Raw genomic sequence first — 18,733 nt, forward strand, 5'->3', positions numbered from 1 at the left:
TTTCAAGTCCCCCATTTATCTACCACCTTAAATATTCATAGAAATCCTCTTACTGCTCTGCAGGCGGTCAGCCAGCTCCTGCTGCTTCATTCTTCTCAGGACATGCACAGTGATCTTCATGAATGCCTCTCTACTGCTCATCCTTTGTTCTTCATCCTCACCCTCCAAAACATCCTCATTGTCCAACTGACTCTCCAAGCATTCTGGGTAACCGTAACACAGAACCTTTTGGATATTCTTCAGCTCATTTTTCACAAAAGTGATGACGTTGTCCTCCAGCAACTAGAAAACAATAGACTATTCTGACCCAAATTACCAAAATAAAATGAAAATATGAAGCACAACATCACATTGACATGCTGATAAACCATTGGTCTACAAAGTGCATTGCATAAAGCACAGTGAAAAAGATCAAATGCAAAAGTATTTGTTTTAGATGTACATACCATAAATATGGAGTCCATGTGTGTTTGATGCTGCTGGGCATGACAGCTGGGAACGTTTGATCTCTTGTGGTCCATTCTGTAGAAGAATCATGAAGAATTACCTCACATTTGTCTGCCAATACACAAACAAACAAGCTAAAGGACTGTTTCATTAAGGACAATAATTTCCTGTCCTTAATGAAATGCTCAGGAGCTAGATCCTTATAGTCTATGTCTAATTTATTTGACTGGTTTTATCTGGACACGTCCCAGTGTGATTAAGTTCGACTAGGAAGAGGAGCAGTTGTGTGATCTCTCACAGACAGATGCAGTCTTTAGAGAAATTTTGGTAAGTGACAGTAATAAAACATGGATAAAACTGCAGTCTGATGTGTGACTCTGCTAACAAATATCAGCTGAACAGCGTCAAGTTGGCATTTCCATCCAATCAATTTGCAATAATAGCATGATTAACTGTAATAAATCTCAAATCTGTTGGCATCTGTTGTTGTCCAAATCAGATCTATAGTGAGTCCACGCACCACTCTCTCAACTCAGACTGGGTCAGATCTAAACAGGAGAAATTTCTAATTTGCTTTTATAGAAAGTATTAACCACATTTCAGTAAGCATGTTCAATATTTTTCCACTGTGTCATTTCTCATTATTGCACATAATTTATGGATATTAATGGTTTGATTTCTTTGCATGTATGGATTGGCTGTGTTTTTACAGACATCTGTTTAGAATTTCATGTCAATAGCAGCTTCAGAAAATTGGTGATGTGTTCAAAACTTATTTTACCTACTGTATCTAAAGTAATAAATTACCATAACGGAAGCAGAGAGAGCATATTGAGCTCTAAGATAAGAGAAATAAGATAAACCTTTATTAGTCTCACACGTGGGAAATGTTTTTAGTCACGGCAAAATGTACAATTTTGAGCAATAAAAGTTAAGAAAAACACAATAGAATAGGATAAGATAAAATAGAATAACATACTACACATCAAGAATCAAATACTTTATATACAATAGAATAAAGTGCTATACAAAATAGAATATAATGCTCTGCTATAGTAGGAAAAAAATTGCACTTGGTAATAGGGATGCACCGATACCGATACCGGTATCGGGTATCGGCCTCGATACCCCATTTTCTAAAGTACTCGTACTCGTTAAAAGTCCCCCGAAACCGAGGACCGATACCACGGTCTGAGCCCTGTCTATGTTTGAGCGGCATGTAAGGGGTTAATCACAGGCGCCGAGTGCCCGCCCCCAGGCCCCGGCTGCATCCCAGAGCTGGGAGAAGGCGAGGCGAGACAAGTCAGTCGTGTGGAACTATTTCAAAGTGAACGAAGACGCGAAAACAAAGGCGGACTGCAAATCGGGCTCAGCGAAATTGTCCAGAGGAGGCTCAAAAGGTAGCGCATTTAACACAACAGCATTTAAGTAATTTAATCAAGCACCTAAAATCCCAACATGACAACGACTACAAAGAGTTTACCCACGCTTATTTACCCATGCTTATTAGCACAGAGGAGCATAGCTGATGCTTTAGCAGTGGGACGGAAAATAGTTGGGCATTTTAAACATTCCGCGTTAGCCTACTCCCGCCTCGAGGACATTCAGGGACAGCTCAACCAGCCAATAAAGAGACTGCAGCAGGACGTACAGATGCGCTGGAACAGCACGTATTACATGCTCCAATCCCTCATTGAGCAAAAGCGAGTGCTGGGCGTGTATGTGTCCGAGCATGAACTCCCTGACTATCTCACCGCTCACCAATGGGCTCTTATGGAGACGACTGTTGCCATCCTCGCCCCCTTTGAGGAGCTAACTAAAAAAGTGAGCAGCTACGACGCACTAGCCTCTGATGTCATCCCAGCTGTGACTGTGCTAGTGAGACTTCTAAACAGAGAAACAGACGAGGACCACGGTGTCACGACAATGAAAGCAACCTTACTGGCAGCTGTCAAGAAGCGCTTCAGTGACGTCGAGACCAACCCACTGTGCTTCATCTCCACCATACTCGACCCAAGGTAAAGTCTGTGTGCTATAGGTATTCAATGAGTATAGCTACAGTACTAAATGTAAGATTATTTTACATCTGAAATATTATATATTTGTAACTAAAATACACAAATACAAATGTATGCAATATATATAATATGAAATACATTTCCATTATTACCAGAAAGTCAAATGGCTGGCATTTGTCACACTGGTTTAGGGGAAACTAAAATCAGTCCTATTTTTCCACATATTAATACATTTATGAATTTTGTGCAGGTATAAAGATCGCTTCTTCTCCAATAACACTGCTCCAGAGGCCAAGCTGCACCTGAAGCAGGAGCTTCAGATGATGTCCAGAGCTGAGGCAGAGGGGAGTCGGGCAGAAGCTGCAGAACCTCCTGCTAAACTGTTCCTCAAGGCCCAGGCCAGCACTAGCAGCAGTCTGGACACTGTATTTGACGAAATCGCTAAGGAGCAGCCCCAGGCAGCACAGCCGCTGGCAGCAGGTGCTGCCATTGAGCTCGACACATACCTCGGAGAGGCCCCAAGCCCTCGTGAAGACAGTCCTCTGAAGTACTGGGGTGTCAACAAAATCAGGTTCCCCACTTTGGCTAAAATAGCCCGTAAATACCTCTCAGCCCCATGTAGCAGTGTGGAAAGTGAAAGGCTTTTTAGCTCAGTGTCACACATTATAGATGAAAACAGAAACAGTCTGACTGCTGATAATGCAGAAAAGCTACTTTTCTTAAAAAAAACCCTGCCACTCACTTTTTCTCTCCATTAAGTGGAGATGAAAGCAGCACAGCGGGAGGTGAAACACTGCCTGAGGGAAGCAAAAGACACCTACAGGAGGAAGGTGGAGCAGAAGTTCGAGAGGAACAATATGAGGGAGGTCTGGAATGGTGTGAAAACCATCACTGGCCACAACATCAAGAACAGCACAGTGGAGGGGAATGTGGAGAAGGCAAACAAATTCAACAATTTCTTCAACACGTTTGACCGGCACACAAACCCCCACCCTCACCTTTACTACAGAGCCCTCTCCCTAATCTCCTACCTCCCTGCCCCCCCCTCCCTGACACTATGACATTCCCCTCCTCCTCCTCCAACCCCTCTCTCAACAGCACGACAGCCTCCCTCCCCCCCTTCCAATCCACTCCCAGTGTCACAGTTGACCAGGTCAGGAGACAACTGAGAAAGCTTCGCCCCAGGAAGGCAGCAGGCCCAGACAACGTGTGTCCTAAGATGTGAAAGGCGTGTGCTGCTGAACTTGGGGAGCCGCTACAACGAGTCTTCAACCTCAGCCTGCGACTGTGGAGAGTGCCCGCCCTCTGGAAGACATCCTGCATCGTCCTGGTCCCCAAAAAGAACCGGCCCAATGAGCTGAATGACTTCCGACCGATGTCACATCTTATGAAGACTCTAGAGCGGCTCCTCAACCTCCTCCGACCACAGGTACAACATGCCCAGGACCCACTACAGTTCGCCAACAAGGCGGATGTCGGAGTGGAGGATGCCATCCTGTACCTCCTACACAGAGCCCACTCACACCTTGACAAGAGAAAAGGCACGGTCAGGATCCTGTTTTTTGACTTTTCCAGTGCCTTTAATACAATCTGGCCCTGTCTGCTTCAGGAAAAACTAAACAGGATGCAGGTGGACCCCTGCCTGGTCGCTTGGATCTGCGACTACCTCACTGACAGACCACAGTACATCAGGCTGAAGGACATCACTTCTGACACTGTGGTCAGCAGCACAGGAGCACCACTGTGCTGTCCCCTCTTCTCTTCACCCTGTACACCTCTGACTTCTGCTACAACTCTGAATTATGCCATATTCCTAAGTTTGCAGATGACACAGCCATCATGAGGTGTATTTGGGATGACCAGGAAGAGGAGTACAGGAGTCTGGTGAGGAACTTGGAGTCATGGAGTCACACAAACCACCTGCAACTCAACACCTCAAAGACCAAGGAACTGGTTGTGGACTTTGGGAGGTCCAGACCAGGTCCACTGCCAGTTCAGATAGAGGGATGGAGGTAGTCAACACATACAAGTACCTCGGGCTGTGGGTGGACAACAAACTAGACTGGTCATGCAACACGCAGCACCTGTATAAGCTGACTGTACTTCCTCTGGAGGCTGAGGTCTTTTAACATCTGCAGGAAGCTCCTGAGGATGTTTTACAAGTCGGATGTTTCTGCTTCTTAATTCAGATAAAACTGAGGTTATTTTACTCGGCCCTGAAAATCCTAGAAATATGGTATCTAACCAGATTCTTACTCTGGATGGCATTACCTTGGCCTCCAGTAACGCTGTGAGGAACCTTGGAGTCATTTTTGACCAGGACATGTCCTTCAACGCACATATTAAACAAATATGTAAGACTGCGTTCTTCCATTTGCGCAACATCTCTAAAGTTAGAAATATCCTGTCTCAGAGTGACGCTGAAAAAGTAGTTCATGCATTTATTACTTCCAGGCTGGACTACTGCAATTCATTATTATCAGGATGTCCAAAAAACTCGCTGAAAAGCCTTCAGTTAATCCAAAATGCTGCAGCAAGAGTACTGACAGGGACTAGAAAGAGAGAGCATATTTCTCCTGTTTTGGTTTCCCTTCATTGGCTTCCTGTTAAATCCAGAATTGAATTCAAAATCCTGCTCCTCACATACAAGTCTTAAATAATCAGGCCCCATCTTATCTTAATGACCTTGTAGTACCATATCACCCTATTAGAGCACTTCGCTCTCGCACTGCAGGCCTACTTGTTGTTCCTAGAGTATTTAAAAGTAGAATGGGAGGGAGAGCCTTCAGTTTTCAGGCCCCTCTTCTGTGGAACCAGCTTCCAGTTTGGATTCGGGAGACAGACACTATCTCTACTTTCAAGATTAGGCTCAAAACTTTCCTTTTTGCTAAAGCATATAGTTAGGGCTGGATCAGGTGACCCTGAATCCTCCCTTAGTTATGCTGCAATAGACGTAGGCTGCCGGGGATTCCCATGATGCATTGAGTTTTTCCTTTCCAGTCACCTTTCTCACTCACTATGTGTTAATAGACCTCTCTGCATTGAATCATATCTGTTATTAATCTCTGTCTCTCTTCCACAGCATGTCTTTATCCTGTTTTCCTTCTCTCACCCCAACCGGTCGCAGCAGATGGCCGCCCCTCCCTGAGCCTGGTTCTGCCGGAGGTTTCTTCCTGTTAAAAGGGAGTTTTTCCTTCCCACTGTCGCCAAAGTGCTTGCTCATAGGGGGTCATATGATTGTTGGGTTTTTCTCTGTATCTATGAAGCGCCTTGAGGCGACTTTTGTTGTGATTTGGCGCTAAATAAATAAAATTGAATTGAATTGAATATCATCATAGAGAAAGTGTCTGACAATTACTCCAATCTATGGTTGGTATCCATAGCCAGTCTTGTCAGTTATCTAATTGAGGGGGTTCAGGTGTATGCAGAACAGCAGAGGGGACAGGACATCTACTTTGCTTCTGCATTGACCCACTTCCTGTTTTTGATTTCCAAACTCATTCTACAGATTACCATCCAATGCTGCCTAGCTACAGTTGTCTCCGACACCTTTCATTCTCATATGTGTGCACCCTGCTTGACTCCTTTGTTACCATTACTTCCTTTGTTCCTCCCTTTTCTTGAAGTATTTGTTCACCCCAGCCACCTCCATCCTTTTTGTAAAATCCACTGCAGTCTGGATTTCCATATTTTATCAAATTTCTCATTAGCACGCTCAGTCCGTAAGTTAAAAAACACAAAAAGACTTTCATGAAATATACTGTATTCTGTTTTTTACAAGCATCAGGTAAGAAAAACTGTTTTAAATGAATTGTTATATCTCAAGAACAAATGAGCAATGAACAGAACAAATTATGTAACAGTTTCAGAATTTTCGGCATAGAATTAAGTTAAAGAAAAAACAATTACTTGAATAAAAGTTTTGAGGCAAAATATTTCCCATGGAGCAAGCTGGCTCCTTCTGTCAAGGAGCAGAAAAAAATCTTCCATTGGGAATGATTTGTCAGATATGGGTCTAGGTAACAATAATACACTATTCAAATAAGGCACGGCGGGATCTGTGGTCCCGCCGTGCCTTATTCTCGCCACACCTTCGTCTTGCAGGAACTGCTGGCACACTCCAGCCACATGCGGTCTAGCATTGTCTTGCATTAGGAAGAACCCAGGGCCTACCGCACCAGCATATGGTCTCACAAGTGGTCTGAGGATCTCATCTCGGTACCTAATGGCAGTCAGGCTACCTGTGACGAGCACATGAATGGCTGTGCGGCACCCCCAAAGAAATGCCACCCCACACCATTACTGGCCCACTGCCAAAACCAGTCATGCTGGAGGATGTTGCAGGCAGCAGAATGTTCTTCACAGTGTCTCCAGACTCTGTCACATGTGCTTAGTGTAAACCTGCTTTCATTTGTGAAGAGCACAGGGCACCAGTGGTGAAGTTTCCAATCTTGGTGTTCTCTGGCAAATGCCAAACAGGTGTTGGGCTGTAAGCACAACTCACACCTATGGACGTCGGGCCCTCATGTCACCTTCATGTACTCTGTTTCTGACCTTTTGAGCCGACACATGCACATTTATGGCCTGCTGGAGGTCATTTTGCAGGGCTCTGCCATTGCTATTTCTATCTATCTATAATAAATATATAAGAGAATACCTTCTGAAGTCACTGTATGTGTGCATATAAACACAAACTGATATTATAGACACATACAGTACCTTGAAAAAGCATTCATACCCCTTGAACTTTTACACATTTTGTCACCGTCCAACCACAAACTTAAATGTTTTTTGATTGATTGACTGTATTGATTGGTTTTCTGTGATAGTCCAACACAAAGTAGCACATAATTGTGAAGAGGTTTGAAAATGTACTGCTGTACTGAAGGTTTCCAGTGAGAGTGGGGACCAAGAACCCAATGGTCACTCCAAAATCCAGAGATCCTGTGTGGAGATAGGATCAAGTTCCAGAAGGATAACGATGACTGTGACCCTCCGGAGAGCTAAGCCTTATGGTAGAGTGGCAGAAACAGAAACCACTTCTCAGTGCAAAACACATGAAAGCCCACTTGGAGTTTGCAAATAAAGCACCTGAAGGACTGTGAGGAACAAGAGTCTCTAGTGTAGTATTACTAAGTCCTACATCAGACAGGGTCAGCAATACAAACTGAGACTCTCTGACAGATAGTCAGTAACACAGTAGAATTTGTGACACCCATCCTGAGCAGCTTCTCACTGAAAATCTTCTTCTTTTCATTCAGCAGGGTCTTCAGGTCACTGATGATCCAGATCTTGTTCTTGAGAAAATGGTGTACAGTCCTTGTTTTAGATGATGGCATCCTCACAGGCCTCAGTTCTAGACACTAGGTCTGGAGAAAAGCAGGTACCACTCATCAACTACCCAATACCACCACAGCAGTGAAGTATGGTGGTGGAAGTATCATGCTGAGGTTTACTCAGCAGCAGAGACTGGTCAGGGTTGAGGGGAAGCTGAATGGAGCAAAGTATAAGCATACCCCCAATAAAAACCTATTCGATAGCATGCAGGACCTCAGAATTGGCCAGAACTACACCTTCCAACATGGCAATGACCCTAAGCAAACAGCGAAGACAACACAGGATTGGCTTAAGGATAAGTCTGGATGTTCAAGAGTTGCCCAGCCAGACCCTTGACTTGAACCATATCAAACATGTCTAAAAATACCTGAAAATGGCTGTTCACTTACATTCCTATCCAACCTGACTGACCTTGCAAAGACAAATGACAGAAAATACCCCAATGTAGGTGTGCAAAGCTTGCTGTATCATAACTAAAAAGACTTACACCACATTCCAAATTATTATGCAAATGATATTTTTCTCTGTTTTTCCTAAATAGTCGATTCAAATGACAGTTGCCATAATTTTCGAGTCATTGACCAATAGAGTATAATTGAAATGTTACTGAATAAAACTCCCAATGAAAACAGTGTTTTTTCAAAAATAAAAAACTTAAAATGCACTGTTCCAAATTATTACGCACACAGAGTTTCAAAAGATTTTATAGGTTGTAGAGAATGGAAAATGGTCATTCATTGAATTTGCAGCATTAATAGATCAATTTCACTGACATCAAAAGCTATTTCAATCAAAAACATCTTAACAAGCCAAGTTACGTATTAACATTAACAAGCTACATCCACTTCTCTCAGGCCTAGGCTGCTCACTAGGGCTGGGTATCATCACTGATTTCTATAATCCATTCGATTTCGGTTCTCAAAGTCCTGATTTGATTCAATTTAGCCTCAGACAGTCAGAAATATTATAATTCTGATCATTTATCAGTACTGATACACATGAGACTTCATCAGAATTGTGAACATCACAGCAGATGCCTTTGTGTGAAAGTAACTGAGAATAAAACACAGAAAACATGAAGGAGATTTTCCTGGTCTGGCTTTTTATAGCAGATAACCTTAAAAATATTCTGCAATTTTGCATAATTTTAAGAAGTTTAAATTTCTTCAGTATTGAACAGCAGAAATTAGGCTTTCTTGTCCGAGGTCATTTAAGTGAAAAAGAAAAAGACAGTGCTGTAAACAACGGTGGTGGGTAATAAGCGAATGAATAATGCAGAAAACAGAGATTTGATACGGGAAACTGTTCTTGAAGTACAGAGAGAGAGAGAGAGAGAGAGAGAGAGCTGTGCATGAAGTGTGATTTTTATCGTGGTGGAAGCAAAACAGCAAAAGTCAGAGGGAATTCATGACGACATTGATCAAATGTGAAGCGTAGTTTGCTGATTCTTTTGCTGCTGGCTCGGCGAATTTTGGTTGGAGAGAGACAAAACCTGCAGCTCAGAATCAGCGCAAAAAGGACGTAAACACAGAGCGGACCCGACGCATCAGAATCGCTAAGCTCCGACAGTGTGTCCGTGTACGGGCCGTCGGCTGAGAAAGCCGAGAAAGACAAAGCTGATTCTGATGCGTCGGGTCCGCTCTGTGTTTACGTCTTTGTGTGGAATCCGTTAATGAATTGATATCGCTTTATTCAAGCTACTCACCTCTCTCATCCACCTGCACTTTCAACAGGACCACGGGCAATCAGAGAAGTCCTGCCCCTGACTATCTCTGATTGGTTTAGTCCACGATAGGGGCATAATGTGTGTCTGTTGTTGACCACAAGGAGAGTTGCAGAGATTTTTTTTTTTTTGTTACCCGAACAGTTGGTCGCACAGGTGCGACCAAATATTTTTTTTTAGTCGCACCACTGAAAAATTTGGTCGCATTTGCGACCAAATTGGTCGCACTCTAGAGCCCTGCGCGGTATAAGGTTGTAATTGCAGTCAAAGATGTGTCAAGTACGAACTAAGTAACGAGTCTGAATCCTTATGTAAATGTAGTTTTTTCTTTTTTCTTTTAATACATCGATGAAAAAAAAAATACTGAAATTCAGTTTCAAACTTTATGTTTTTGTTATTTGTAATATTTTTTTAATTACTGTTACATCAGGCTAAAATAAGAGCTAACTGAAAAGTAACATTAAGTCAGGGGTGTCCAAACTTTTCGTAAAGAGGGCCAGATTTGGGAAGGTGAGAATGTGTGGGGGCCGACCATTCAGCCTGAAATATTTTGAACCATTAACATTAAATGCAAATGAATGATTTTACAATATTTTGTAATTTTTTTTTTCCACACACAAATTTTATTATCAATTATTTATTATTAAACATTTTTACCAAAATCATGTATTTGAAGAACACATAAAATGAAGAAAAACTAAACATCTAAATTCAAAACATGTGAACAGGAAAATAACATTAAATCCAAATCCAGTTTATTTATATAGCACGTTTAAAAACAAAAAGTTTGCCCAAAGTGCTGTACAGAAACACAGGGTAAAACACAAGATACAACCACTGACACTCACATAAAACACAATAAAAACCATATCAACTCAAGCCAGTCTGAACGCTATCGAAAAAAGGTGTGTTTTCAAAAGCATTTTAAAAACAGGAAACGAAGATGCCTCTCTAATATTTAAAGGCAGCGTATTCCAAAGTTTTGGGGCCATAACTGAAAAGGCTCGTTCTCCTCTACGTTTAAGCCTTGATTTTGGGACAACCAACAGCAGCTGGTCAGCTGATCTGAGGGTCCGTGAAGGAATATAAGGCTGAAGTAACTCGGAAAGGTATGGGGGAGCAAGACCATTAACCTCCTAAGACCCGAACTCTTCCACAGCATGCATTTTTAAATTTCTCTTTGATATTTGGGCTGATTGGGCATATTTTGGGCCCGATGAATGTAAAAACAAAGAATTACCTGATATTTTTTTTACCTTATTTTTGTTTTTAAGAAAAATGAGAGCCACATATGAGGATATTTTTTTAAAATTTCGATAGAACAGTAGCAGTATAATGTCCTCGTAAGTGGATATCAGGCCCTTGTAGAGAAAAATTGAGTATTTTGGTCTAAATAACCCAAAATGCGATGTCCACATATGTGGATGCCAGGTCCTAGGAGGTTAAGGCATTTATAAACCAGTGTTAGGACTTTGAAATTAATTCTGTGATGAACAGGAAGCCAATGAAGAGAAGACAGGATAAGTGTTACATGTTCATAGCTGTGGGTACCAGTTAAGAGGCGGGCAGCAGCATTTTGAATGAGCTGAAGACGAGCAAGAGATCATTGGCTGACTCCAAAAAACAGTGCATTACAGTAGTCAAGCCGTGTTGAACTAAAGGCATGTATTACCTTCTCCATGTCACGTCTTGACAAAACTGGCTTCAGCTTAGCTATTTGCCTCAGCTGGAAAAAGCTTTTTTTGCAACACCGAACTAATATGTTTGTCCAATTTAAAATCTGAGTCCATAATGACTCCCAAGTTTGTCACATGCTGCTTGATATAACACCCTAGCCAACCACAATTTACGAGCGGGCTACATGAAATATTATTAGGTCTAAATACAATCACCTCTGTTTTACTCTCATTGAAACTCAAAAAGTTCAGAGCCATCCAAGCTTTGATATCTTCAAGGCAGTTCAAAAGGATTTGGATGGAGCCTGGGCAATTTGGTGCTAAAGGCAAATAAATTTGGCAGTCGTCTGCGTAGCAGTGAAAGGATATTTCGTGTTTTCTAAAAATAGACCCCAAAGGGAGGAGGTATAATGAAAAATGAAGAGGGCCAAGGATTGAGCCCTGGGGCACCCCACAAAGAAGGGGGGCTGAGGTGGACTCAAAATTTTCAACTTTAACACTAAACGTTCTGCCACTCAAATATGAGCGAAGCCAATCCAGTGCTGCACCTTTGATGCCAACCAGGTGTTCCAAACGAGAGATAAGAATATTGTGGTCAACAGTGTCAAATGCTGCAGTAAGATCTAAAAGCACAAGGATCACGGAACTTCCACAATCAGTAGCTAAAAAGATATCGCTAAAAACACGTAAAAGTGCTGTTTCAGTGGAGTGTAGATGTTTAAAACCAGACTGAAAAAGTTCCATGATGCCATTAGCATCAAGAAACGTATTCAGTTGGGTAAAAACTATTTTTTCCAATAACTTTGAAAGGAATGGAAGTCTTGAAATAGGTCTAAAATGTGAGCAAACTAAAGCGTCAATGCCAGGTTTTGTTTTTTTTTTTTACATAAAGAGCTTACAATTGCATGTTTAAAACCATCAGGAACCACACTGGAAGTAATACTGCTAGCAAGGACTGAGGTTCCAATTGAAGGGAAAACCTCTTTAAAGAGCCATGCAGGGATCACATCCACGGGAGAACCAGAAGGTTTAATTTGTCTAACCATCTCGTTAAGAAGTGTAATTGAGATGGGTTCAAACTGGTATAAGGCAGCTGAACAGGGACTAAACGTGGATGGGTCATATGTAGGAGGTACTATTGCTGACCTGATGGACTCAACCTTGTTTACAAAAAAAGAAAGAAACTGATTCCATCTATTAGCAGAGCCTTCCAGGTTGGCAGACTGGGGCACATTTAAAATAGAACTGATGGTCTTATAAAGTGTGCGGGGATTATGACAATTTGATGCAATCACCTGAGAAAAATGGCTGTTTTTCTCATTTTTCACTGTATTTTGATAGCATTTCCAACAGTCCTTTAACATTTCAAAAGAAACCTGCAATTTGTCCTTCTTCCACTTTCGCTCTGCTCTCCTGCATTGACGTCTGACCGCTCGGGTGGATTCATTTAACCAGGGCTAGGGAATACATTTAGGGCGTGTGGCGGGGCGTGTGGCGGGGCGTGGCCTGCGGTGCCGTGCAGAGGAGGCAGACGCACCTGCACGGCATCCGCAATCACGCCCCGCCGAATTAAATATTGTACTGGGTCCTGTGGTTGGGTTGTTGGTGTTATGTTGAGCTGGCAGCAGGAGAGCTGCAGCTCTGAGTGCGAATGTACAGCAACCGTGTAGGGATCAATAAAAAATTATCAAAATGCCACTGGGTCTGCCGTGTCTCCCGTCCTGGGTTTTGGCACCACTGTAAACATACACGGCATGGGCACTAAACAAACTAAACAAATAACTTGCCTGCACTAATGTGAAGGGTGATATTGAGACCTTGACTGAAGTAAATGGCCCCGGTCTGGCTCAAAAACAGTGGTTTTGATGTGCAAATTGCCACACAAGTGAGAGTCACTTAATCTTGCCCTCACGCGGTTCTTGTTCATGTTCATGACCTAGAATGCCTTCTCACACAAGTATGTTGAGCCAAACAAGCTCAGCATTTTCTTAGCAAATATTCAAATCTCTTGGAACCTGCCTTTATCCAGCTGGCAGTAAAAGTCAACAAGAGAGAGCTGTTGGTGCTGACTGCGATACTCGGTGTCACACTGCAGCTCAGTGAGCTCCAGTTGCAGATGATCAGGAGTGTCATCAGGGTCCACGGACAAAAGGGAAGTAAAAAGTGTGAGATCCTTTTCAATATTTGAAATGTTTAGCACAGAGTACTTGTTTGTGAATAATACAGTGGAGTTTTATAGCTTTACCTCCTTCTTTGTTTACTTTGTTACAGACTAGGGTTGTTAATCCATTTCGCTCCCCAGCCATGACAGGTGCCCATCCGTAATAATACCAGTGACTTTATTCCACGGTAGTTTCATGTCATCTAAGGCGGAACAAGCAGCAGAAAATTAATCTGTTCCTCTTGTTTGGTCCTTAAGGCTCTGGAGGTCAAGTAGCTCTTCACTCACGTTCATTTCATTGTCCACTCTTCTCAAAAAAATCAGTAATTGAGTGGTGTCAGATGCATCCGTGCTTTCGTCGCAAGCTAATGAAAAAAAGTCAAACTCCACTCCGTTTGCCTCCAACTGTCTCTTTTTTTTTTTTTTTTTTTTTTTAATTGAACTTTTAATTGCAAAGCAGGAAAACAGCAGTCACCAGCACATACATACACAGGACAAAGAGGCATCTACATGTATAGCAGGACATGGGAGGCAGAAAGAAAAAGCCAACAGCAATAGTAATAAACAATGAAAAAGGTTAACAATCGTCCCTTTGTTGCCAGGCTAAATCCCGTAAGCCCGATTTCAACCTCTGAGCAGAGGGAGTGTCCAGATGGGCCAAAAAAGGGTCCCATATGCGATAGAAAAGGAAAGGTTTGTCCTTAAGTGCTGTAGAGAAGGCTTCCATTGGCACAATACATATCACAGACTGTAGCCACTGGTTGACAGATGGAGCCTTATCAGAAATCCACAGTACCATAATGCACTTTCGAGCGTAGTGTAGCAGTATGTGAAGGAGATCTTTGCTGCGAAAGCCGGCAGGTAGCTCATCATTTAGTCCTAACAAGCAAGTCCTTGGACCCAGATGCAGTCGGCAATGAAATATAGTACATAGCTTATCTATGAGTGATCTCCAAAACTGTAGAATAACAGGGCAGCTCCACAGACAATGAAAAAAGGAACCAACAGCAGACTGACATTTGTTACAGAGATTAGGCAAAGCTGGAAACATCATGTGTCTCTTCTCAGGTGTAATATAAAGCCTATTTATAAGTTTAAACTGCCTTTCCCAAATAGAATTAGATGCCAAGGCTTTAAAAGGACGACAACACAACTCATCCCAAGCTTCAGCATCTATAGCGCCTACGTCTGATTCCCATTGGCCCTTGATTTTGTCAGAGTTATCCATTCTAAGATCAGACAGAATGTTATAAATCTTTTTAGTGATACATTTTAGTTGGGTAGTTTTTGCCATGAGTGATTCTATAGGAGAAAGACCAAACCCTCCATTAAAATCCTTCAATTTAGAAGTAATATAGTGCTTTACCTGAAAGTACTTCAAAAAATCCTTATTGGTCAGACCAAACTTGCTTTTCAGTTGATTAAAAGTAAGAAGAGAGTTCTCATGAACAAGATCACCCACTGTATTAATCCCTTTTTGAGACCAGTCCGCAAAACCAGCCCGAAGACCAGGTAAGAAGTCAGGGTTTTCATGAATAGGAGTAAGAAGGGAGAAACAATTATAATATCCTTCCAGGCGCCTGACTTTGCGCCAAATAATGAGCATATTCTTTAGCACCATATTATCTTGTGTTAGAACTGTGGCTTTGCCTGAGGAAATGTATAGCAGGTTCCGCAACGGAATGCCCTTTAAAGAAGCGGACTCAGCGCTGAGGTAAATAGAATCCGGATCGTCCATAAACCATTCTGTAAGAAATTTTAACTGTGCAGCCAAGAGGTATTGTGGGAAGGAGGGAGCGGCAAGACCACCTTTCTGAACAGGCAAACACAGAAAACTGTATCTCAGCCTAGATCTTTTCTTACGCCATATAAAAGAAATAATTGAACCATTTAATTTTGACAAAACCTTTTTGGATAGAGCAAGCGGTAACATCTGGAATAAATACAAGAGGCGAGGGAGGATATTCATCTTGACCAGATGAATACGACCTAAGAGAGACAGAGGGAGGCTGCACCACCTATCCAAATCGCGATTGATGGTCTGAATTAAAGGGGTGTAGTTCAGACTATACATTTCTTTTAGATTTGGTGAAATCTTTACTCCTAAATAAGTGAAACCGGAGGGAGACCAACGAAAAGGCTGAGAAATGTTTGGATCAACCTCATTTAGAACAGAGAGGGGCATAGCCTCACTTTTAGAAAAATTGATCTTGTAGCCTGAGAAGGAGCCGTATTGGCCAATTAACGCAACTAATCTAGGAATTGAATGAGCAGGAGAATTTAGAAAAATTAAGACGTCATCTGCATAAAGTGAAATCTTATGTTGAGAATTGTTCAAACAGAGTCCTTCAATAGCAGCATCCTTCCTAATGGCTGTGGCAAGGGGTTCCATAGCCAGGGCGAATAACAAAGGGCTCAGCGGACAGCCCTGCCGACTGCCACGTTCGATACTGAAATTGTCCGACCTATAACCATTGGTAATCACTGCCGAAAGAGGGGAAGTATAAAGGATCTGGATCCATTTAACAAAGTTGTCACCTAAACCAAATTCTTGAAGTGTGAAAAGAAGAAACGGCCATTCCAGACGGTCAAAGGCCTTTTCAGCATCAAGTGAGATGACTAGAGCTTCAGGGTTAAACAAAGACGAGTGCTGAATAATGTTAAGTAGGCGCCTCACGCTATGTGTGGAATACCGCCCCCGTATGAAACCAGTTTGATCATTCTTAACGACCGAAGGTAGTATTGGCTCAAGACGTACAGCTAGGACCTTAGCAAGTATCTTCAAATCAAGATTTAAAACAGATATAGGCCTATAAGAAGCGCATTCTTCAGGAGGTTTCCCCTTCTTCAAAATTAGCGAAATATTAGCCTCCATTAAGGAGGGAGGGAGAGTGCCTGCCTCAAAAGAGGACAGAAGCATCTTATACAGTGGGGAAGTCAGAATCTTACTAAATTTCTTAAAAAATTCCCCCGTAAACCCGTCTGGACCCGGGGCTTTGTTATTTGGAAGCATCTGAATAACTTTCAAAATTTCACTTTGCGTTATAGGTTTACATAAATCATCCCTTTGGATTTCAGTAACTTTAGGTAAATTTAGTCCCAAGAAGAAGTGATGCATACCTTGTTCCAATGTCGATTTAAACTGGGAGGTATATAACTGCTTATAAAAAGTTTTAAAAGTATCATTAATAATTAAATTGTCATATTTAGGTAAACCAGATGAGTCTCTAACACATGGGATATTACAACCAGCACCCTTATTATGAAGAAGATTGGCCAGATAGCGGTTAGGTTTATTAGCAAACTCATATAACCTCTGCCTCATGAAGAAAAGAGATTTCTCAGCCTTTCTTGTCAATAGTGCCTCCAAAGCTGTTTTAACCACCTGAATGTCATTCCTTAATTGCTCTGAAGGTGATTCATTATGTTTATCTTGCAGTTCGTGCAATTCCAGTAATAATTTCCATTGTTCCATCTGATTTTTCCGCTTCAGGCCTGCTGAATATGATATAATCAGTCCACGGGTGTAAGCCTTCAGGGTGTCCCAAAGCAGGCCTGGAGAAACTTCAGGGGTTGCATTAACCTTTAAAAAATGTTCGAGCTGATCATTTAAAAACATTTCGAATTTTGGGTCGTGAATCAAAAAATTGTTAAATCTCCAGGCATGAGACCGAGGGACAGGATTTAGATCACTTAGCTGAACAAAAACCGGCGCATGATCTGATATAATAATATCGCCTATTGTGCATCTCAAAATGTTTCCCAGTGATCGTTTGGGGGTGAAAACGAGATCGATTCTACTACTTGTTCTATGAACACCGGAAAAAAAAAAAGTAAATTCTTTATCGTTAGGATGAAGAGTCCGCCAGGTATCAACCAGATCAAGTTCGTTACAAGTATCTAAAAGTGCTTTGGCCCTTGTAGACATTTGAATTTGTTTAGGAGGGGATCTGTCCTTAGTTGTAGAAAAACAACAGTTAAAATCACCGGCTATCACAGAATTATCACAAACCCAGTCAGAAAAGGAAGAGAGAGTATGAGCAATAAAGTCGTTAGACTGTACTGGTGGAAAGTAAATATTCAGAAATGACACCGCCTGACCACCTAGGGTGCCCTTTAAGGAAACATATCTACCAGACTTATCACAAATTGTTTGGTCAACTGTCAGCGGTAGGTGTTTATGTATTAAAATGGCTGCACCGCGGCTCTTACTTGTAAAGGAGGAACTAAAAACTTGACCGACCCAATCACGTTTCAGTTTTAGATGCTCCTGAGGAGACAGGTGAGTTTCTTGCAACAAGGCAACATGGACATTCTCCCTCTTAAGAAAACTCAATATTTTTTTCCGTTTAATAGGGTTATGTATACCTCCTACATTCCAGGAACAAACATTTAACACTGAATTATCACTTATCATACAATATTTGAAATAAGCATGGAACCACGCTCAGGTGACCAAAGCATAGCTGATATGTAGGGCTCCCAAACACTGCTCTACAACACCAGTGGGAAGTAAAATACACATAGAAAAACAAACGTCCTGCTTTGCTAACAATTAACAAAAAACTATTTACAAGAAACAGAACCGTCAAGAAACCAGAGAGTATGGAGGTCAGACAAAGGTCTCCAACGCCCAGCGGGGGGCGCAAGCAAACTTTCCAACTTGGACATAGAAAGATGCTGGACCAGAGTACGAGTCTTTTCTTAATCAGTAACGTGAAATAGCTGCCCGCCCGCAGCTAAAACAAGGATTCGGATTATAAATGGCTAAATAAAATAGTCTATATGTATAGGGTTATTATCTCCGCGCAGACCCGGAAAGAAAAAAAGAAAACAAACAGAAAAAATAACAATAATAATAAACAGGAAAAAAAAATAAGTAAAAAGAAAGGAGGAGACGAGGGATTGGCGAATGCCTCACGTATGGGACAGGAGCACAGATCAACAGTCCGCTGGAGCCACTGAGGATGAGCGCGGTCCCGCCCCTTGAGGCACGTTATCCAGGTAAGCTGAGACTGCTTCTAGAGTTCTAAAAGATTTCTCCTGGCCATCGATCTTGATCCTAAGGACAGCCGGGTACATCATGGCGAAGGGGACATCCATCTCCCTGAGGCGTTGTTTGACGTGGTAGAATCCCTGGCGTTTCTTCAGAGCAGCGGCAGAGAAATCCTCGAATATCATAATAGGAATGCCGTTATGAAATAAGGACTGCTTCCTCCTAGCCGCTTGCATGATCCGTGCTTTATCCTGGAAGTTGTGGAGCTTTATGATGACCGCGCGGGGCCGCTGGGCACTGGAAGGGAGGCGTGCAAGCACCCGGTGGCAGCGATCAATTTTAACAGCGCCGCCCTTGAAACTCACAGCCACCAAC

General features: G+C 42.2%; 2 protein-coding genes across 3 annotated transcripts in view; one reads left to right on the plus strand and one right to left on the minus strand.

Moving 5' to 3' along the window:
- Positions 1-18,733, minus strand: part of LOC146361526 (protein NLRC3-like) — a 33,744-nt gene that overhangs the window by 11,080 nt on the left and 3,931 nt on the right. For both annotated transcript variants that reach the window (XM_084920711.1, XM_084920712.1), the window contains exons 4-5: positions 447-522; positions 54-282 (exon numbers count right to left, since the gene is read on the minus strand). In XM_084920711.1, coding sequence (XP_084776837.1) covers positions 54-282; positions 447-522 — 305 coding nt within the window. The remainder of the gene's footprint in view (positions 1-53; positions 283-446; positions 523-18,733) is intronic.
- LOC146361527 (zinc finger BED domain-containing protein 4-like) lies at positions 1,937-3,223 on the plus strand. Its single transcript, XM_084921248.1, has 2 exons — positions 1,937-2,465; positions 2,716-3,223. Exons 1-2 carry the CDS (start codon positions 2,101-2,103, stop codon positions 3,221-3,223), a joined length of 873 nt encoding a protein of 290 aa, XP_084777374.1. The 5' UTR covers positions 1,937-2,100.

Source organism: Perissodus microlepis, chromosome 23 (assembly GCF_051167445.1).
Source record: "Perissodus microlepis isolate ML-2025 ecotype Zambia chromosome 23, ASM5116744v1, whole genome shotgun sequence".
NCBI lineage: Eukaryota > Metazoa > Chordata > Actinopteri > Cichliformes > Cichlidae > Perissodus > Perissodus microlepis.

Excerpts from the sequence above, each read along its gene's own strand:
- LOC146361527 (XM_084921248.1), top strand. The coding sequence starts at position 2,101 with ATGCGCTGGAACAGCACGTATTACATGCTCCAATCCCTCATTGAGCAA. Across the intron at positions 2,466-2,715 it reads TCCACCATACTCGACCCAAG|GTATAAAGATCGCTTCTTCT; the intron begins GTAAAGTCTGTG and ends AATTTTGTGCAG.